The sequence below is a fragment of the Diorhabda carinulata genome, chromosome 3 (assembly GCF_026250575.1).
Source record: "Diorhabda carinulata isolate Delta chromosome 3, icDioCari1.1, whole genome shotgun sequence".
NCBI classification, from domain to species: Eukaryota; Metazoa; Arthropoda; class Insecta; order Coleoptera; family Chrysomelidae; genus Diorhabda; species Diorhabda carinulata.
In genome coordinates, this window is record NC_079462.1 from 200155 (window position 1) to 223699 (window position 23545).

Here is a 23545-nt window from a genome sequence, read left to right on the forward strand (position 1 = left end):
AATCCATATGCCAACTATAGTTGTATACATAATTAGAACGGAATATGTATATACAGGGTGTCCCACGACGAGTTAAAACTATCAACAAAATTACGTTTGGGTTTTCGACTGTAACTTTGTTATTTTAAATAGAACGCCCTGTATATTAATACATATTTGGAATCTACGTAAAATTTTAGTATACTTTTATCTAAAAACTTTTTTCCAAAAATGCATACTTTTTGAGTTATTAATTTTTTTGTAAAAAATTTTATCAATTGCAAACCCTTATAAATTGTTTTTTTACGTGGATACCGTTAAAGATATGAAAAAAAATTTTATCCGGTTGATTTTAGCAATAACAGACGTATTTGAATCTATGTTGTAAAATTTTCCATTTCATACAGGGTGTGTATAAAAAGTGTTTAAAGTTTAACTTCATAAATATCGAATTTCTTTATTTTTATATTTCTCAATTTCGATAACTAAAAATGAAGTTACCACAAAAAAATGTTTTTGTATATACAGGGTGTCCCACGACGAGTTAAAACTATCTGTATATGGCGAAATATTTACAGTTAAATCATAAATTCGACTGTAACTTTGTTATTTTAAATAGAACGCCCTGTATATTAATACATATTTGGAATCTACGTAAAATTTTAGTATACTTTTGTCTAAAAACTTTTTTCCAAAAATGTTTATTTTTTGAGTTATTAATTTTTTTGTAAAAAATTTTATCAATTGCAAACCCTTATAAATTGTTTTTTTACGTGGATACCGTTAAAGATATGAAAAAAAATTTTATCCGGTTGATTTTAGCAATAACAGACGTATTTGAATCTATGTTGTAAAATTTTCCATTTCATACAGGGTGTGTATAAAAAGTGTTTAAAGTTTAACTTCATAAATATCGAATTTCTTTATTTTTATATTTCTCAATTTCGATAACTAAAAATGAAGTTACCACAAAAAAATGTTTTTGTATATACAGGGTGTCCCACGACGAGTTAAAACTATCTGTATATGGCGAAATATTTACAGTTAAATCATAAATTCGACTGTAACTTTGTTATTTTAAATAGAACGCCCTGTATATTAATACATATTTGGAATCTACGTAAAATTTTAGTATACTTTTGTCTAAAAACTTTTTTCCAAAAATGTTTATTTTTTGAGTTATTAATTTTTTTGTAAAAAATTTTATCAATTGCAAACCCTTATAAATTGTTTTTTTACGTGGATACCGTTAAAGATATGAAAAAAAATTTTATCCGGTTGATTTTAGCAATAACAGACGTATTTGAATCTATGTTGAAAAAATCTTTTTTTTATACGGGGTATGTATAAAAAGTGTTTAAAGTTCAACTTCATAAATATCAAATTTCTTTATTTTTTTAAATAGAACCACCCGGGATATGAAAATTGTTTTTGTTCGGTTGGTTTTAGCAAGGTCATTTTAATGATTTTCGAAAGTATTGACTAATGACAGTTAAATGTCATTTATTACAAAGCCTACTAAAAGTATACATAAAAAATTAAAGCTTGTTATAAATTACAATTTAAACCCTCGGAAACGACTAAAAATTGGAGTAATATTAGTAAATACAATTTGATTTGATTTTTTTTATATATTTATAAAGATAAAAACTTTTTTATTTCTTAGTGCTTGTATCAACGGGTCAAAATTTAGACCACACCTAAATTTCTAAAAATTTACATAAAACATTTAATATTTGGATAACGGTTAGGTTTAGGTATAGGAAAGTATACATGAATTTACCTTATTTTTTACCCCTGAGTGCATTAAAATAGAAAAAACCGGGTGGTTCTATTAAAAAAAATAAAGAAATTCGATATTTATGAAGTTAAACTTTAAACACTTTTTATACACACCCTGTATAAAATGGGAAATTTTTCAACATAGATTCAAATACGTCTGATATTGCTAAAAACAACCGGATAAAAAAATTTTCTATACTTTCAAGGGTATCCACGTAAAAAAATAATTTATAAGGGTTTGCAATTGATCAAATTTTTTACAAAAAAATTAATAACTCAAAAAGTATGCATTTTTCGAAAAAAGTTTTCAAACAAAACTATACTAAAATCTTACGTAGATTTCAAAAATATATTAATATACAGGGTGTTCCATTTAAAATAACAAAGTTACAGTCGAATTTAGGAAATATTTCGCCATATACTCGTCGTGAGACACCCTGTATATACAAAATAATTTTTTTTGTGGTAACTTCATTTTCAGTTATTGAAATTGAGAAATGTAGTTATATATATATATATATATATATATATATATATATATATATATACATATTTTCCTTAATTATCGTTGCTATAATAATTTGTATCATGGATCGAATATCCGAGATGAAGATTCCGCTTGTTATTTCAGTAGCGGTTACTCATTAATTTTTCTCTTGAAATCCGAAACACCCATAATTTTCTTAATTAATTACACAAATTAATGGCACGGTGATTCGATTAAAAATCTCATATCATCGATACGTGGTAGATGCAATAAAAACTGCATTTGCAACTACAACAATCGCGAAATAATCCAAATCAAAAATAAGAACAAACAAATAATGTTTAAAAAATGTCAAATTACTTTGGTTTAGTCACGATTTTGTCTGTACGTACTTTCTATTTCTATTGTACTATCTTTTTTAACAACCCGACAGATTTTAACATCAGAAGGACGAAGTTTATTTTAAATAAAAATATCTGCGTCTCTGGTGAAAGATATGTCCTTGGAAACAAATAACTTCCACATGATTACTGATACAGTAAATCGTATTTTCTTCCACAAATATATATACGAGTAGTATGATAATTAGATAGGAATGTAACAGCTGTTGACATACAGAAATAAGATTTGTTGACAGATTTTGGTGCTGCTCAGTATATAAATCAAAACTTTTCTTTAGAATTTCGCAAAGTTTATACCGAATGAAATATTATCATTTCAATACTGTTGATAATAATATAATAATATATAGTTCTCAATGCTGAAGAGTTGTTTGGTTATAAAACAAATTGCTGGCTGGCTGTGTATACGAAAAAAGGCCAGAGTACTAAAGGCAGAAGAAGTAACCAAATTTTTTGTGTAGCTTCATATAAACAACATCTATTGGCAAAAGTATTTGGAATCTTTGGTACATGTGATAGAGAAAATGCAATAAGTTTGAGCTTAGATGATGTGCAAGATATTGGGAGGTTTATTACGTTTTTACGAGATGAAAAAAATCGTATGTCACGAATTTTTACCATTACCAATTAGATTATTTATTGGAAACGGAAACCGCTGGATGCCATACAAAAAAAAATGTGTAAATGACGATTTTTTTGAAAAAAAAAACTTCTAGATCCAAATAACTTTATTAGGAAGATCCAATAGGACATATATTTTGAAAAAATGTAACTTGATGATAACAAAAACTTCAAAAAGTGGTAGGAAAACAGAAAACTAATTTTAACTTTTAACGAAACCCACAACAAATTGTATTTCGACTCACCCTGTATTAGTTTTATGAAATATTATTCGAATAAATCATATTTATGAATCAAGATAATCAATTTGACATTGTTGTACACTTTTTTTACCAAAAGTAAAAATATATATATATAGAGCAGAATGTAATTCTGGGCCTAAGACACTAGAATTAAGATAAAGGGTCTTAAAATAGAATTTAAAAAATTTCCAGGACACCAAAATTTAATACAAACGATCCAAAACAGAATAAAAAAACTTTTTATGACAATAGAATTTGAAAAACATCCGGAATAAACTTAAAAAAAGAGTCTAGGAGACGAAAATGTTGCGGGAAAGTATTTGGAGGGTTTGGATCTTAAAAAATATGAAAAATATTTAAAAAAAAGTCAAAAAGAAGAGAATTTGTGTATAATACGTTAGAAACCAAATTATTCAATAGACAATGTTGTAGAAAAATCAAAAATTATCTCAAAAACCCAATATTTACAAAAAAAAATTATAAATAACGATTTTTTTGAAAAAAAAAACTTCTAGGTCCAAATAACAGTATTAGGAAGATACAATAGGGCATATATTTTGAAAAATTGTATCATGACTATAACAAAAACTTCAAAAAGTGCCAGGAAAACCGAAAACTAATTTCAACTTATAACGAAACCCACAACAAATTGTATTTCGGCTCACCCTGTATTAGTTTTATGAAATATTATCCGAATAAATCATATTTATGAATCAAGATAATTAATTTGACATAGTTTAAAATTTTTTTTTTTTCAATTATACAATGCGTTAGAATTTTTTTATCCACTGTTGAACAAATTTTTGAAATACCTCGTATAACTTATCGTAATTTTGTGATAACGAGGAAGTAAAAAAGTGAAAATTGAACTAATATAGAAGAATATTCACAAGGCAAATGTATTTGGGGTCTTAAATATAAAAAATGTATCGAAAAAATGAAGTTTTTTGAAAACTTTTCGGGGGCAACTTTAAAAAAGGCAAAGTTTTTCGAAAAAAAAGTGTCTCGGAATTAATAGAGATTCTAGAGAAGCGTTAAAGGCACCAAAAGTAAAAATATATATATAAAGCAGAATTAAAAAGGGCCTGAGACACTAGAATTAAGATAAAGGGTCTTAAAATATAATTTAAAAAATTTCCAGGACACTAAAATTTAATAAAAAGGATCCAAAACAGATTAAAAAACTTTTTACGACAATAGAAGTATCACAAAATGATTATTTAACCCTTTTTACTCCCAAAATACAAGACCTGCGACATTCATTACCTAATAATTATATTTTAATTAATTAATTGAACGCACGGAAAAAAATTCGAGATCGGGATGAATTTTTGTTGAGCAAGACAATAAGATGGCCGAGGACTGGTTCCGATTACCCAGACTTCAACCGGGTTTGGGCCATTATTGGTTTGTCAGACCGGCTTTTCCAGCGTTGCAACTTACTCAAAAATCCAAATTTATTCAAATCGAAATAGATTAAAGTACATAGAATTAGCTGTAGCGACATTCAAATTTGAAATTAAAATTTAATTGAGTTTACACATCCAAAGACGTCTCACCGAAACGAGTTAACTTTAGAAACGAAGCCACTTAGTTGGTAAACAAACTTCCAAAAGTTTTTTATTTCATTCTGTAGAAAAATCATTAAGTATTTTATTCCACCGGTTCGGTCAATATCCGGAACGAGTTAAATTAATGATATTTCCAAAAGAAACCGAGTTAATTTAATTAAAACAATTCAATAGAAATAGTTTCGTTGCAGTATGATTATTCGTCTCTAACAAATTACGCTTTTCAACGACAAACGTTTTTTGTTCAGATTTATAAAACGACAACGACAATAATAGAGAGAAAAAAAAATCCCCGTGTATAAGTTACAAATCGTAATGTGGGTCGTTAAGCATTTAGATTTAGCTCAGCTTAAAAATACATCGCATTCGAGGGAGTTGAGGCTACACTCAAAACCGAGAAAAAAAAAAAAGGTAACGTACGATAATTTAGAACCGTAATTTCCTCTCGACTCCACCAACCATAAATGTAAATCAGCAAAAAGATATCGAACCGCGATGTTATTTTTGATATAATTCATTTATTTGCATCGAAAGCTTCTTCCAGTTCGAGGAGGTTCCCTTCGATCATTTTCGTTTCCGTATTAGTTGTTTAGAGATGGCGGCGCTGTTTAGTCCGAGTAAATACGTAACGTAACCCAAAAGGAAAGGGTATACATATCTGAGATACGACTCGATAAAGGCATAATAAACTAATATAAAAAAAAATAATGAAATATATTGTATCTCCAGCCGAGTTATCCAAATTGAAATTCCGTCGGAATTTTGAAGTAGGTGAAGCCGACAATGTGAAGGTCGCACAAACGGAATAAAGAGAAACGTCCATTCGGAATGATAATATATAACGAATGTAGTGGAATTTAGATCTGCCAAGTCGTATTTCAGTCCACTGGGTCACTGGGTGTTTGAGATTTTATCGTCGAAATTCCGTTATATTAGTTTCTCATAATAGTGTGTCGAAACTTTCGATCTGACATCGTCGTTAATTCATAACTACGATGATGAATATAAGCAATCTATACAGCACATGTTTCGATACAATTATTTTATTTGGAAAGGTCTTTGTCCAAATAATATAAAAGTTGAATTAGATGTGTAGCAAAGTTTAACCAGATCGTACGATTTGCGAATACCAGAATCGCAATGATTGAAGATAACTCTAGAAAAATTGAAGAGAATCCACTGGAAAATATAATTAATAATGATTTGGACACGAGAAAGATGTGGGCGAGATGGATACCGCGATTTTTCACAATGGAACATGATTGGTAATGTTTTACAAATAGAAACACGAAGTTTCATAACCATGGTTGAAACGTGGGTTCATTACTTCAAACCCAAAGCAAAAAAAAACATTCAAAACAATGGACTGAAAAGGTGGAACCGGTTCCGAAGAAGACAAAGACTGTTGTATCTGCAGGTGAGGTCACGGCGTCGGTTTTTAGCGACAATTTTCATTGACCATTTCGAAAAATGATCAGTGGCCAAAATTAATTAATCAAAATTTTAATTGCTATTTTATTCGGCAGACTCGGATTATTTTCTGTTGGCAGACTCGTTGGTCAAAGATTTTCCAACAATGAACAGGTAATTGATGGGTATTAATGTTGTCTTTGTTGAGCTAGATACTTCTGGAATCATCCCCGTATTCAACCATATCTACTAGATCTTAATAAGTGATTGACTGGAAGTAAATACATTGTTGGTAAAATAGTAACAAGAAGGGAATTATAAAACTTCGACAAATAAAAAAAAAAGACTTTCAAGGGGATCTCGAAGCGAGCAGCTTATTATGTACAAGCATTTATCAAAGAAACCGTTTAAACGAGAAATTTCCGTCTGATATAACGCCGACGGAAATTAATTTCATTCTTTTTAGTTTGCGAACTTATTGCGAAGTCATTTTTCGAAAGAAAATAAGTTTTTTCTTTGTATCCCGTATATATTAATCTTTTCTTTGCTAATTGTCCGATCGATTAATCATTTTTTTTTTAAATAGTTACTCCGAAATCTTCTAGAAAGTTGAATGTCGAACGGTGGCGTTGAAGCAGCCAGAACGAATCAAAAAATCAAACCGAATTATGAGCTGTAATCTGGGAATCATTTCCCGTACGGAATATAAAGATATCGATGTGTAACAGAAATCGATGAAAAACCAAGAGGAAAATACTTTTTCGTCGTTATATTATCGAAGTTTTCCGTAGTTAAAATCTTCTTGTTCGATAGTAGCATTTGAGTGGAAATTTCGAAAAAAAAATTGATTTGATGCACAAGGGATTTTAATATGGATATAATAATAAATGAATGGATGTTTACCTAATTCGTAAGCCTTAAATTACAAAAAAATCATCGCGAGTCTATCCATTACGCAAAGCACGATCTTTACTTAACTATTCCACGTTCAGAATTAGTTAAAGGCTCAATATTTTACAATGAGATAAAAATGCACAATCATTTGCTAAGTGAAATCAAATCTATATCATAATTTGAGGACATATTGACTGTAAAATGCTTTCTAATAATAATATTTAACTCCGAACATACCCCGTACTACTTTATAGTCCATTTCTTTATACGATTATCCTACCGGCGCACTATTTTCAGTGTTTATGAATGGATAACAATAGGCTAAACCCTTAAATTGACCCAAAATCCGGGGTGGTACTCCCCGCACTTGATAAAAAGAAAGAATTTTTCAATGTCAAACTATGAAAGTGGCTTAAATATTCATCGGGTCGCTGCGTGGTCCCTTTACATACCTAATGAGGTTTTATTACTCTATACCTTTCTGAATTTCGATAGGAAAACAATGTTAGATACAATGTGATCGAATTAAAACACATTTATACTTCACGTCAATGTTAATCGTAAAAATTGCTGTTTTTATGCTTATTATTTATAATAATTTTGATAACGAAATCGATTCGAAGCTTGAATATTTGATTCGCGCGGTAAATCCGACCGTTAATAATCTTATGTAAATATATAAACTTTGACTTTAGCACGGGATTATGTTTAAAGTTCTGACGGACCTTCTATACGTAACGGAATAATTAACTCGGATCCAAACTTCGAAGGACTGAATCTTGCGAAATCTTTTAGGCCAGATACTCGACTGTAAAGCATTCCTCGAAGATGCGGACCCACCTCCGCGTTCAGGTCGTCTACTTTAGTCGGATATTGAGGTTAGAAACCAATTTTTGGATTCTAATGTGTACCACACGTTGTTTTTGAAATCATTATGAAGTTCGAAGATGTTTAAGATGTTGGGGCTTCAATCTAAGTCTATAGAATGGTTTTACCAAGCTAAAACCTTGATGATTCATATTACAATCTGTTATTACAATTTTCGAAATACCGATTACAAACAAGTCAAGTATTTGAATGAAGGAATGATTGTTGTGTACAAATTTTCTTATAAATCTCCGAAGTTTGAGGGAAAGAAGAAATAAATAGATATCGGTTTCAATCAAACTTTTTCCATATCAATGCGGTGAACAAAATTTATGTAACAGCTTCATAGTAACCATATTTTTCTAGATAATTTATGTATTTGGCAAAATACAAAACCGCGATGTTTTCCTCTTGATAATTCGTAGTTTTCGAGATAAAATTTTCAAGATACAGAGTGTTTTTGACCTAATTCCAACAGAAGTCGGCTTCGACGGTGTCTTTTTGCAAGCTAATAGAATATGGAGTGCCTCAAGGCTCAGTACTAGTCCCTATTTTGTTTTTTCTATGGTAAAATCTGTCTATTTGCAGACGAAACTGGTTTTAAATTATGGTAGAATCCGTAGAATTCTATTAAAAAAGTCCACGTTCAGGATTAGTTAAAGGCTCGATACTTTACAATGGATAAAAAGTGTATAATCATTTGCCGATTGAAATCAAATCTTTTCTGATCTGTAAAACGATTAATATTTAATTCGAAGCATGCTGAGGATTGATTTAACTTGGTAATGACGAAAAAAATGAATGATGAGTGGAAAAAGTTTTTAAACCGGCGACGTGCGACGTCAGCGAGTTGTCGAGATCATAAATCAGAAAAATCTATTTCTTGTATGTATATTTAACGATGAAAAGTCTGGAATATTAACATAAAATATTATCAATTTAAAAATAAGCGTTTTTCGTTAAGAAAATTCACTTTTTTAGCCTCGACTGCAAGCTTCGGAAAAAAGTTGATACGACTCGTCCTTAATCACGATATCTACTATCTAAAAACAATATTTACACAAGAAAATATTTATTTAGAGATAATTTATATTTGTAATTATAAAAATATTGAGTTATTTGTTTAATTTTATGCGAGTCGAGTTTGTTGTAGAACTGATATAACAGGCAAAGCTCATTAGCATAGAGAACAGACGTCCTGCATAATAATCAGCTAATTTTAGGGGGTCGTGCCGCATTCCCTCAGATAAAAACGATTGTCGAACATCAAAAACCGCAAACATTCGCGTTTGTGTGAAAATTACGATTCCTTTCCATTCCATACCAAGCAGTGTTTCACCACCATGATTTTATAACGTTTTTGACTCGAAAAACAAAGGAAAACAATTATAAATTAAAAAATTTCAGTTCAACTCGATAATTATAAAACAACAGTTCATAAATCTGGCAACTATAACGAAATTTTCAAACTCGCATCCACAAAGTCGTTCAAAAGTGTAAAAAACGTACAAGGGCTCTGTTGTCGACGCGTTGCGTCCTCAACACTCGCGAATATTTAATACAGGATGGAACTTTAGTAATTTAATTTTAATTTTACGCAAAAATTCACGTTTGTGTTAAAATTACCGATTCCTTTCTATTCCATACCAAGCAGTGTTTCCCCACCATGATTTTATAACATTTTTGACTCGAAAAACGAAGAAAAACAATTATAAACTGAAAAATTCCAGTTCAACTCGATAATTATAAAACAATAGCTCATAAATCTGGCAACTATGTCGAAATTTTCGAACTCGCAGCCACCAAATCGTTCAACAGTGTAAAAAACGTCCAAGGGCTCTGTTGTCGACGCGTTGCGTCCTCAACACTCGCGAATATTTAATACAGGATGGAACTTTAGTAATTTAATTTTAATTTTACGCAAAAATTCACGTTTGTGTTAAAATTACCGATTCCTTTCTATTCCATACCAAGCAGTGTTTCACCAACAAGATTTTATAACATTTTTGACTCGAAAAACAAAGGAAAACAATTATAAATTAAAAAATTCCAGTTCAACTTGATAATTATAAAACAACAGTTCATAAATCTGGCAACTATGTCGAAATTTTCGAACTCGCAGCCACAAAGTCGTTCAAAAGTGTAAAAAACGTACAAGGGCTCTGTTGTCGACGCGTTGCGTCCTCAACACTCGCGAATATTTAATACAGGATGGAACTTTAGTAATTTAATTTTAATTTTACACAAAAATTCCCGTTTGTGTTAAAATTACCGATTCCTTTCTATTCCATACCAAGCAGTGTTTCACCAACAAGATTTTATAACATTTTTGACTCGAAAAACAAAGGAAAACAATTATAAATGAAAAAATTCCAGTTCAACTTGATAATTATAAAACAACAGTTCATAAATCTGGCAACTATGTCGAAATTTTCGAACTCGCAGCCACAAAGTCGTTCAAAAGTGTAAAAAACGTACAAGGGCTCTGTTGTCGACGCGTTGCGTCCTCAACACTCGCGAATATTTAATACAGGATGGAACTTTAGTAATTTAATTTTAATTTTACGCAAACATTCGCGTTTGCGTGAAAATTACGATTCCTTTCTATTCCATACCAAGCAGCGTTTCACCAACAAGATTTTATAACGTTTTTGACTCGAAAAACAAAGGAAAACAATTATAAATTAAAAAATTCCAGTTCAACTTGATAATTATAAAACAACAGTTCATAAATCTGGCAACTATAACGAAATTTTCGAACTCGCAGCCACAAAGTCGTTCAAAAGTGTAAAAAACGTACAAGGGCTCTGTTGTCGACGCGTTGCGTCCTCAACACTCGCGAATATTTAATACAGGATGGAACTTTAGTAATTTAATTTTAATTTTACGCAAACATTCGCGTTTGCGTGAAAATTACGATTCCTTTCTATTCCATACCAAGCAGCGTTTCACCAACAAGATTTTATAACATTTTTGACTCGAAAAACAAAGGAAAACAATTATAAATTAAAAAATTTCAGTTCAACTCGATAATTATAAAACAACAGTTCATAAATCTGGCAACTATGTCGAAATTTTCGAACTCGCAGCCACCAAATCGTTCAACAGTGTAAAAAACGTCCAAGGGCTCTGTTGTCGACGCGTCCCGTCCACAACACTCGCGAATATTTAATAAAGGATGGAACTTTAGTAATTTAATTTTAATTTTATGCAAAAATTCACGTTTGTGTTAAAATTACCGATTCCTTTCTATTCCATACCAAGCAGTGTTTCACCAACAAGATTTTATAACATTTTTGACTCGAAAAACAAAGGAAAACAATTATAAATGAAAAAATTCCAGTTCAACTTGATAATTATAAAACAACAGTTCATAAATCTGGCAACTATAACGAAATTTTCGAACTCGCAGCCACAAAGTCGTTCAAAAGTGTAAAAAACGTACAAGGGCTCTGTTGTCGACGCGTTGCGTCCTCAACACTCGCGAATATTTAATAAAGGATGGAACTTTAGTAATTTAATTTTAATTTTACGCAAACATTCGCGTTTGCGTGAAAATTACGATTCCTTTCTATTCCATACCAAGCAGCGTTTCACCAACAAGATTTTATAACATTTTTGACTCGAAAAACAAAGAAAAACAATTATAAATGAAAAAATTCCAGTTCAACTCGATAATTATAAAACAATAGCTCATAAATCTGTCAACTATGTCGAAATTTTCGAACTCGTAGCCACCAAATCGTTCAACAGTGTAAAAAACGTCCAAGGGCTCTGTTGTCGACGCGTCCCGTCCCCAACACTCGCGAATATTTAATACTGGATGGAACTTTAGTAATTTAATTTTAATTTTAGAGATTCGTTGAGTGTTCCGACCTAATATCTTGTGATTTCTTTCAGATAATTCGAAACTTTTGGGTTTCATCGTTATTTTGAGTCATTTAATAAACGAATTAGTCGTGATAGTTTTTGTATGACGTTCAATTCGAAATATTTATCTCTCATTGTATCGTTTATTCCAATATAACAGATATAAATCATTACCATGTATAGTCTGGACAGATTCCAATGAAAAAAAAAAAAGAAACGAAGAAAAGTTGGACAATGAACGGTGATTTACAGACTACTAAAATACTAAAATCCCTAGATCACGATCTAACGCACTAACTCTTGGAAAGTAACAAAACGACGATGAGAGAAATAAATATTTGAGACTGGGTCAATGTTTTTTCGCCATCCCCGATAGAATGTAAACATTCGCTTCAAATAAATAGATTTTTCCATAACAAGGTATAATTGATAATGAAAAAAAGTTTTGAATGCGCATTGACCGAAACTAAATCGTTAATAACATGATAAGGGAAAAATAATCCCTTTAATCTTGGGTTGTAATCTCTCCCTTTTACCACTCGACGCACCCTTATAATATAAGCTGTCGGATGAAATGATATTTTCGAAATGATATCACTACTGAAATGTTTTAACATCGGGATGTTGTGTAAATTTGTTCTGGAATAAATTCGACGAACTAATAATGTTTATCTACAACAAGAACTTTGTCTGGCATTGTAAAAATTATTCAATGGTATTCGACAACAAGTTAACAAGAGTTTTATCTCTTCGTGTATATTCCAGAAAGCAACTATATCATTTAATATAATCAAGTAGACGTAGAATTTCCATTGGAAAAATATGCATTTCCTTGAGCTACATGTAACTATAAAAAGGCACTATACGGCAGTCCTCGTTTTTACGTGGTTTATGTTTTCTATATTATGAAAAGTTGAGTTCTAATAGATTCTTGAAAATTTAATGTGGTATTTGTCGAAATTTTTTTAAAAGAATTCAACTTCTAAGACAAAGAATAGCGAAAGCGTTCGAATGAAGTCTTGCTCTCGGTTTTTATTTGCATAAAAAAGTTTGCAACTCGTACAAAGATCGCCAAAAAATTTAATTGGATGAAAAAACTCGTTTTTAGTGGGAAAAATTCAATCGGGAAAAGTTTCTGTAAAGTTGGAGAGCAAAATCAAAAGTACACTTCACTGGTCGAACAAAAATAATCCCAGGGGACGAAAACTGGCGAATAGAGTCCAGTAATTCAACTGCAATAACAGATGTGTAAAGCTGGTGCATTGTCTTGATGTTTTATGGAATTTTCTGTGAAGTTGGAGAGCAAAATCGAAAGTACATTTCACTGGTCGAACAAAAATAATCCCAGGGGACGAAAACTGGCGAATAGAGTCCAGTAATTCAACTGCAATAACAGATGTGTAAAGCTGGTGCATTGTCTTGATGTTTTATGGAATTTTCTGTAAAGTTGGAGAGCAAAATCAAAAGTACATTTCACTGGTCGAACAAAAATAATCCCAGGGGACGAAAACTGGCGAATAGAGTCCAGTAATTCAACTGCAATAACAGATGTGTAAAGCTGGTGCATTGTCTTGATGTTTTATGGAATTTTCTGTAAAGTTGGAGAACAAAATCAAAAGTACATTTCATTGGTCGAACAAAAATAATACCAGGGGACGAAAACTGGCAAATAGAGTCCAGTAATTCAACCCCAATAACAGATGTGTAAAGCTGGTGCATTGTCTTGATGTTTTATGGAATTTTCTGTAAAGTTGGAGAGCAAAATCAAAAGTACATTTCACTGGTCGAACAAAAATAATCCCAGGGGACGAAAACTGGCGAATAGAGTGCAGTAATTCAACCCCAATGACAAATGTGTAAGCTGGTGCATTGTCTTGATGTTTTATGGAATTTTCTGTAAAGTTGGAGAACAAAATCAAAAGTACATTTCATTGGTCGAACAAAAATAATCCCAGGGGACGAAAACTGGCAAATAGAGTCCAGTAATTCAACCCCAATAACAGATGTGTAAAGCTGGTGCATTGTCTTGATGTTTTATGGAATTTTCTGTAAAGTTGGAGAGCAAAATCAAAAGTACATTTCACTGGTCGAACAAAAATAATCCCAGGGGACGAAAACTGGCGAATAGAGTGCAGTAATTCAACCCCAATAACAAATGTGTAGGCTGGTGCATTGTCTTGATGTTTTATGGAATTTTCTGTAAAGTTGGAGAGCAAAATCAAAAGTACACTTCACTGGTCGAACAAAAATAATCCCAGGGGACGAAAACTGGCGAATAGAGTCCAGTAATTCAACTGCAATAACAGATGTGTAAAGCTGGTGCATTGTCTTGATGTTTTATGGAATTTTCTGTAAAGTTGGAGAGCAAAATCGAAAGTACATTTCACTGGTCCAACAAAAATAATCCCAGGGGACGTAAACTGGCAAATAGAGTCCAGTAATTCAACTGCAATAACAGATTTGTAAAGCTGGTGCATTGTCTTGATGTTTTATGGAATTTTCTGTAAAGTTGGAGAGCAAAATCGAAAGTACATTTCACTGGTCGAACAAAAATAATCCCAGGGGACGAAAACTGGCGAATAGAGTGCAGTAATTCAACCCCAATAACAGATGTGTAAACAACATTTTCTTCTGAATCAAATACGACCGCCATAACCTCACCTGCAGATGGAACGGTCTTCGTCTTCTTAAGAACCGGTTCTATATTGTTTTCTGGAATGTCTAGGTCTTATTAAACTTTACTTCCTATAAGCAATTTTTTTCCGTGTTTACAAATTCAGTGGAAACGTTCATTATCGATGGCTGCTGTATACCGCCATCTCTAAATCAGGCTTAGATACTTCTGGAACCATCTTCGTAGGTAATACACTTAATGGTGAGAATATTCTGGTCGAAACAGAAAAAAAACTGTGAAAGTACCCAAATTTCGAACTTCCAATTACCACGTAGTGAAATTTAACTTAGATATCTGGAATATTTCGCTTTAAAACGTAATAATTATACTTGTATACCAGAAATTGTACAGATCGGCGTACTAAGATAATTTTCCAAATTAAATTTCCACTTGGAATATCTTCTACCAAGGGAATCATTTAACTAAGTTTAAAATACGAAATTCAAAGTAAGTATGTGTGTGTGTGTATATGTCTGGTATTGTCGTAATAACAGACTACTTCTTCTAATGAGGAAAATTCGAGAAAGAAAAACTAGAGGGAAACTGTCAAATGCATGTTTTAAAGAGTTCATTAAAAAAAAATTCAATAGGAAAGTTTCAATAGAAATATTCGCTTATATATTACGAAATAAGTATTATTTAAATATTTAAAACGCAATTTTATATAAAGATAAACCAACAGTTGGATATGATCTGAATGAAGATTTCATGGTGGAACCATTTTTCTATCCATTACATCCCAAACATGCTTCATATGTGACGGATCTATCGATTGAAAGGACAAGATTGATAAGGGATGTAAGTAATGTGAAAACGGGCTCACGGAAAAGGTCAAATACATACATCTTAATTTTTATAATAAAAATATTCGACCACGTCAATTTTAAATGGATTTGCTCGAAAAAAACATGCGCGTGCAACAATAAATTTTGAAGGAAATTTGTTTATATGAAAGACCGTTTCTCGGGTGTAGAAAAACGTTGAATTCGCTATTTATTTTCAATCTACGACAATAAGATGAAATCATCGAGTACCAAATAAGGATTGTACGTAGGATTATCCATCAATTCGATGTTTTGATTATTGAAAAACGTTTTTTTTTGTTGACCAGATGGGTGAGAACTCGGAATTGACATTTCTATATCCAGTTATAATTTTTGTTGGGTTTGACTCGGCTTATTTTGACAACTAAACTCTCCCAATAGAATGAAGTTTTTTTTTCTAATGGTTATCTATATAGAGGGTGATGCGTTAAAACCAAACCCTCGAAAATCGCAAAAAGATTTAACAAATATCGTTTTGTAGGTTTTGGCGAATTTTAATGGGAAATCGATGGTTTTACCAAATTATTTGGGAGGGAAATTGGTCTCATTTTAAAGGTAATCGTGTAATTGAATACTTCAAACAAATTAGATATTCTAAAGAGTAAAATGCATTTTCTTTAGTTCCGAAATGTTGAGTTTTCGAGGAGATACAGCAGTTTTTTCTTCAGCCGGCGCGAAAACTTTTTTGTAAGATGCGACCTCGAAGTTTGAGCGCATTTTACAAAGAAACGACAGCTCTTGGGGAAAAATCACAAGAAATGTTTTTTGTAGAAAATTTCTTAATCTACATTTTTGTTTCCTTCACTTTTTTCGAAATTCGGCATAGATTTCGAGTTATTTGTATTCAACAACTTGTAACCAAATTTGTCAACTATGAAAATATCTAACGTTAGTAAAAGTGATTTTTTGCCTATAACAAAGTGAGTTCGAAGGTGTAATTGGTCTCATTTTAAAGGTAATCGTCTAATTGACGACTTCAAACAAGGATTCGGTGCTGGGTGTAGCAAATTCACAAACAAATGTGTTTTAAGTTCACCCGGGCAACCGGCAAAACCCAATCCAGTTCGTGTTGTTTTCCAAGAAAATTTTACAAATCTAAATTTTTTTGTTGATGCACTCGAAAAGTAGATATTCTAAAGAGTAAAATGCATTTTCTTTAGTTCCGAAATGTTGAGTTTTCGAGGAGATACAGCAGTTTTTTCTTCAGCCGGCGCGAAAACTTTTTTGTAAGAAGCGACCTCGAAGTTTGAGCGCATTTTACAAAGAAAAGACAGCTTTTGGGGAAAAATCACAAGAAATGTTTTTTGTAGAAAATTTCTTAATCTACATTTTTGTTTCCTTCACTTTTTTCAAAATTCGGCGTAGATTTCGAGTTATTTGTATTCAACAACTTGTAACCAAATTTGTCAACTATGAAAATATCTAACGTTAGTAAAAGGGATTTTTTGCCTATAACAAAGTGAGTTCGAAGGTGTAATTGGTCTCATTTTAAAGGTAATCGTCTAATTGACGACTTCAAACAAGGATTCGGTGCTGGGTGTAGCAAATTCACAAACAAATGTGTTTTAAGTTCACCCGGGCAACCGGCAAAACCCAATCCAGTTCGTGTTGTTTTCCAAGAAAATTTTACAAATCTAAATTTTTTTGTTGATGCACTCGAAAAGTAGATATTCTAAAGAGTAAAATGCATTTTCTTTAGTTCCGAAATGTTGAGTTTTCGAGGAGATACAGCAGTTTTTTCTTCAGCCGGCGCGAAAACTTTTTTGTAAGAAGCGACCTCGAAGTTTGAGCGCATTTTACAAAGAAAAGACAGCTTTTGGGGAAAAATCACAAGAAATGTTTTTTGTAGAAAATTTCTTAATCTACATTTTTGTTTCCCTCACTTTTTTCAAAATTCGGCGTAGATTTCGAGTTATTTGTATTCAACAACTTGTAACCAAATTTGTCAACTATGAAAATATCTAACGTTAGTAAAAGGGATTTTTTGCCTATAACAAAGTGAGTTCGAAGGTGTAATTGGTCTCATTCTAAAGGTAATCGTCTAATTGACGACTTCAAACAAGGATTCGGTGCTGGGTGTAGCAAATTCACAAACAAATGTGTTTTAAGTTCACCCGGGAAACCGGCAAAACCCAATCCCGTTCGTGTTGTTTCCCAAGAAAATTTCACAAATCTGAATTTTTTTGCAAATGCAGTCGAAAAGTAGATATTCTAAAGAGTAAAATGCATTTTCTTTCGTTCCGAAATGTTGAGTTTTCGAGGAGATACAGCAGTTTTTTCTTCAGCCGGCGCGAAAACTTTTTTGTAAGATGCCACCTCGAAGTTTGAGCGCATTTTACAAAGAAACGACAGCTCTTGGGGAAAAATCACAAGAAATCTTTTTCGTAGAAAATTTTTTAAACTACATTTTTGTTTCTCTCACTTTTTTCGAAATTCGGCATAGATTTCGAGTTATTTGTTAATTTCCAAATTTTGTAAATAACTCCCAATCTATGCCGAATTTACGATACTTTACGTACTAAAAAAAAAACACAATTAATTTTTTACCTTGAAGCACTCCCATTAGATTCCTTTTTTGCTATTTTCACTATTTTTTTTTTTTTCAAAATTTTCATTCAACTATTAACGTTTAAACTTTACACGTGCACTAAAAATTTCTAAGTAGCGACCTCGAAGTTTGAGCGCATTTTACAAAGAAACGACAGCTCTTGGGGAAAAATCACAAGAAATGTTTTTTGTAGAAAATTTCTTAATCTACATTTTTGTTTCCTTCACTTTTTTCAAAATTCGGCGTAGATTTCGAGTTATTTGTATTCAACAACTTGTAACCAAATTTGTCAACTATGAAAATATCTAACGTTAGTAAAAGTGATTTTTTTTCCTATAACAAAGTGAGTTCGAAGGTGTAATTGGTCTCATTTTAAAGGTAATCGTCTAATTGACGACTTCAAATAAGGATTCGGTGCTGGGTGTAGCAAATTCACAAACAAATGTGTTTTAAGTTCACCCGGGCAACCGGCAAAACCCAATCCAGTTCGTGTTGTTTTCCAAGAAAATTTTACAAATCTGAATTTTTTTGTTGATGCAGTCGAAAAGTAGATATTCTAAAGAGTAAAATGCATTTTTTTTAGTTCCGAAATGTTGAGTTTTCGAGGAGATACAGCAGTTTTTTCTTCAGCCGGCGCGAAAACTTTTTTGTAAGATGCCACCTCGAAGTTTGAGCGCATTTTACAAAGAAACGACAGCTCTTGGGGAAAAATCACAAGAAATCTTTTCTGTAGAAAATTTTTTAAACTACATTTTTGTTTCTCTCACTTTTTTCGAAATTCGGCATAGATTTCGAGTTATTTGTATTCAACAACTTGTAACCAAATTTGTCAACTATGAAAATATCTAACGTTAGTAAAAGGGATTTTTTGCCTATAACAAAGTGAGTTCGAAGGTGTAATTGGTCTCATTTTAAAGGTAATCGTCTAATTGATGACTTCAAACAAGGATTCGGTGCTGGGTGTAGCAAATTCACAAACAAATGTGTTTTAAGTTCACCCGGGCAACCGGCAAAACCCAATCCAGTTCGTGTTGTTTCCCAAGAAAATTTCACAAATCTGAATTTTTTTGTTGATGCAGTCGAAAATTAGATATTTTAAAGAGTAAAATGCATTTTCTTTCGTTCCGAAATGTTGAGTTTTCGAGGAGATACAGCAGTTTTTTCTTCAGCCGGCGCGAAAACTTTTTTGTAAGATGCGACCTCGAAGTTTGAGCGCATTTTACAAAGAAACGACAGCTCTTGGGGAAAAATCACAAGAAATCTTTTCTGTAGAAAATTTCTTAAACTACATTTTTGATACCCACACTTTTTTCAAAATTCGGCGTAGATTTCGAGTTATTTGAATCCAACAACTTGTAACCAAATTTGTCAACTATGAAAATATCTAACGTTAGTAAAAGTGATTTTTTGCCTATAACAAAGTGAGTTCGAAGGTGTAATTGGTCTCATTTTAAAGGTAATCGTCTAATTGATGACTTCAAACAAGGATTCGGTGCTGGGTGTAGCAAATTCACAAACAAATGTGTTTTAAGTTCACCCGGGCAACTGGCAAAACCCAATCCCGTTCGTATTGTTTCCCAAGAAAATTTCACAAATCTGAATTTTTTTGTTGATGCAGTCGAAAATTAGATATTCTAAAGAGTAAAATGCATTTTCTTTCGTTCCGAAATGTTGAGTTTTCGAGGAGATACAGCAGTTTTTTCTTCAGCCGGCGCGAAAACTTTTTTGTAAGATGCCACCTCGAAGTTTGAGCGCATTTTACAAAGAAAAGACAGCTCTTGGGGAAAAATCACAAGAAATCTTTTTCGTAGAAAATTTTTTAACTACATTTTTGTTTCTCTCACTTTTTTCGAAATTCGGCATAGATTTCGAGTTATTTGTTAATTTCCAAATTTTGTAAATAACTCCCAATCTATGCCGAATTTACGATACTTTACGTACTAAAAAAAAAACACAATTAATTTTTTACCTTGAAGCACTCCCATTAGATTCCTTTTTTGCTATTTTCACTATTTTTTTTTTTCAAAATTTTCATTCAACTATTAACGTTTAAACTTTACACGTGCACTAAAAATTTCTAAGTAGCGACCTCGAAGTTTGAGCGCATTTTACAAAGAAACGACAGCTCTTGGAGAAAAATCACAAGATATCTTTTTTGTAGAAAATTTTTTAATCTACATTTTTGATTCCTCCACTTTTTTCAAAATTCGGCGTAGATTTCGAGTTATTCGTAAAATTCGAAATTTTGTAAATTTAAACGAAAATTTTGATGTTAACTAGTATCGATTCTGGTTGGAACGAAAAATCTATAAAAAATTCACAATTTCTTATATCCATTATTTTATTCCAGACATGAATATAAGCGACGAAAAAAAAATCTTCCATCAATCTGCATTTAGGTGTTTATTGTGTACTAAACGTTGAAATGCAAAACGGTTTTCCGCGCGAAAATTATAACAAATGAAGTCGAATAATACATACTTCCGATTTGTAATGGAAAACCGTGGAAAATGGGAAAAGTTGCTAGTAAACGTTAAGCAAATTTAGCATAAAACAAGAATATGGCACAATTATATATAAAAGAACGATTCGGTACGCAGATACGGGACAAAATAAAACTTGTTGTTGTTTATTAATAAATTTTTTTCAGACGAAAGAAGATAAAGTACCAAATGTTTCATAAGATGCACCAAAAAGCTACTATCCTAGTAGCTCCTTCTCTTACTAACAGTAGCTGTACCCATCCTCGCTATTTACAAATCACTTTTTTCTCAGCACTAACTCCCGGAGACGTCGTCCAAGCCGTCATAGTTTTGTTCATAACTATCGGAGTACTGGGAGCCAATATGTTATTAATATTAGTTATTAATAGCAGAAAATATTCAAAATACATACATTCTCAGGTACGTATAACATTAATACGTAATTATATTAATTAAAATAGACTATTCGTTAGCGAAACGAGAAAAACCTTTTCGAAAGTCTATCCGTTATTCTCGGGGCGTTTTTCTTTGTTATCTGTAACAAAATGTTCTAATTTGCCAAAGGGAAAAATACAAATGTAATCAGGATACCCGACAACCACCGAATTAACCTCCTACAAGGATCTGATCGTTTATTTCGTTAGTACGGGAAATATTTCATTCGAATTGTTAAATTTATTTAACTAGACTAAAAAAATATCGTTTTCGTTTCAGCCGCGCTATCTATTAACGTCTTTAGCAAGTAATGACTTCGCGATGGGATTATTCGTAACACCCTTCGCTATTATTCCTTCTTTGAGACACTGTTGGCCCTACGGAGAACTCGTCTGTCAAATACAGGTGAGCGCCATTATTTATTTACCTTATAGACAATATCCAAATTATTTATAATACGAGGGTGGTTATCTAAGTTCCGATCGAATATATTCAAATATAATAAGTTCAAAAAAAAACCTCCGGTGTGAATAATTGGATCTATGTTTATGAACCAAATCTATCGAAAATTAATCGCGCGTTTTTTCGAAATAACCGGGCACATCGTCACCGTTCCGTTACAGCAAAGTTGAACGGTGAATTGCGAAGAAAAAAACGTTTTTCGATAATCAAAACATCGTACAATCCTTGTTTGGTACTCGATGATGATGAATTGTTGGTCAACCAATGATTTATCAGTTTAAATCACATGTTTTGGAAGTACCTCAATCCGAATAGTTTCAAGTACCAACCATCGTGTATTAGTGTTTAAAAATATTGTTTTTTTTTTCATTTTTTATGGATTTTTCACGTAAATCAATTTGTTTTAAGTGGTTTTAACGTCCCACATCGGCCTAAATAATATTGAAACATCGAAAATTGTTGTGTATTACTGTATTATCGTTAGGAAGGGATGACAGAGCTCTTAGCGTTAAAGTGAACGGATTTAACAACCCCATATCCTTTCCAATGGCGTTACTCGATCGAAAAAAAGGATTTTTTTATTTTATTACACAAAAATTATATCGAATTTTGTTCCTGAAAAAGTGTTTTTGCGGGAAGTTTATGGTGAACATCCTCAAGCTGAACGAACGTGCCGAAAGTGATTTACACACGATTTAAAAGTGATGATTTTTGGCTTCGAACGTCCTGGACAATCAAAAAAGTTTGGGAGACGAATAACTGGAAACATTATTCGGCGAAGATTATTACCAAACACAAGATTAGATCGCAGAATCTTTGGGCGTCATTCAAGCAGCCATTTCAAAGCGTTTAAAAGCAGCTGGATATATTGAAAATGCTGCCGGAACGTCATTTTTGCATCGGATTGTTACTGGTGATGAAAATTGGATCAATTACGACGATCCCAAGGGTAAAAATTCAACGGCAAAGCCGAATTTCCATGGCGCGAAGTTAATGGTGGGATCGGAAGGATGTGCTGAGTTGTGGAACCATTAATTAATCCGTTTGAAGAGAGAGCAGTGGTCAAAAAACGCCCGGAATATGCAATAATTTTCCATCATGACAACGCTCGGCCCCACGTTTCTATTCCGGTTAAGAACTATTTGGAAAACAATGGATGGAAAGTTTTACCTCGTCCATCTTATAGCCCAGACTTTGCCCGGTCTGATTATCATTTGTTCGGGTCGATGCAGAACGTCCTCACTGGAATACGGTTCACATCAGAGCAAGATATCAAAAATTGGTTTGATTTGTTGTTGGCTGCAAAGCCGGCGCGGTTCTTTTGGAATAGGATTCAAAAATCGAGAGAAAGATGGGAAAAGGTCATAGTTTCGGATGGGAGATACTATTGCACATGTTTTTCTTAAATAAACGTTCAAATTTTGACAAAAAAAACGCACTATTTAAGTCGTACACCGCAACATTATAATTTGTAAAATTCAGTCAATTTTGAGTTATATAGTGAAGTAAATCGAAATTTTTCACGGAATATTTTGAAAAATTTCGTTGCATTACGTGTTTTTAAAATCATACAACGATATTTCTTCTTTTTATTCATCGACTTTTATCCCTAAACTAGATATTTCCAATCATATATGTAAAAATCGTTTATTTCGTTTTATTTTTATTGAAAATAATTTAATTTTTGTATCGACTCGTATAATACATACTTATTCGTCAAATGATATAAACGATGATTCTGTGGGTGTTTCAAAGGAAACGAGTTTCCATGAAAAATGATCTTTCAGCTGATAATTATCTGTCGAGTTCGCTGAAACCGTAATATATCATTCCGAGTGAAAATATTCACACTTTATCCAAAAGTTTACTCATGCAAAAATTCTTTGTCCGAATTCATATTTTAACAAATTCGATACAAGATAAAAAGACAAATCGTAGAATAATTATTCGAAAATAACTAAAAAGATCAAACCTAACGTATTAGTAAATTGTACT

The 23545-nt window shown here is 32.1% G+C and overlaps 1 protein-coding gene across 2 annotated transcripts in view; it reads left to right on the forward strand.

The window, feature by feature from the left end:
• Positions 1 to 23545, forward strand: part of LOC130891465 (trace amine-associated receptor 1) — a 38996-nt gene that overhangs the window by 782 nt on the left and 14669 nt on the right. The window contains exons 1-4 of one of the 2 annotated variants that reach the window (XM_057796235.1): positions 16110 to 16177; positions 20521 to 20762; positions 20821 to 21073; positions 21368 to 21493. In XM_057796235.1, the coding sequence (XP_057652218.1) occupies positions 20843 to 21073; positions 21368 to 21493 (357 nt within the window). In that variant the 5' untranslated portion in view covers positions 16110 to 16177; positions 20521 to 20762; positions 20821 to 20842. Of the gene's footprint in view, positions 1 to 16109; positions 16178 to 20520; positions 20763 to 20820; positions 21074 to 21367; positions 21494 to 23545 lie in introns of those variants that run through there. The other variant, XM_057796234.1, reaches the window with a different exon arrangement.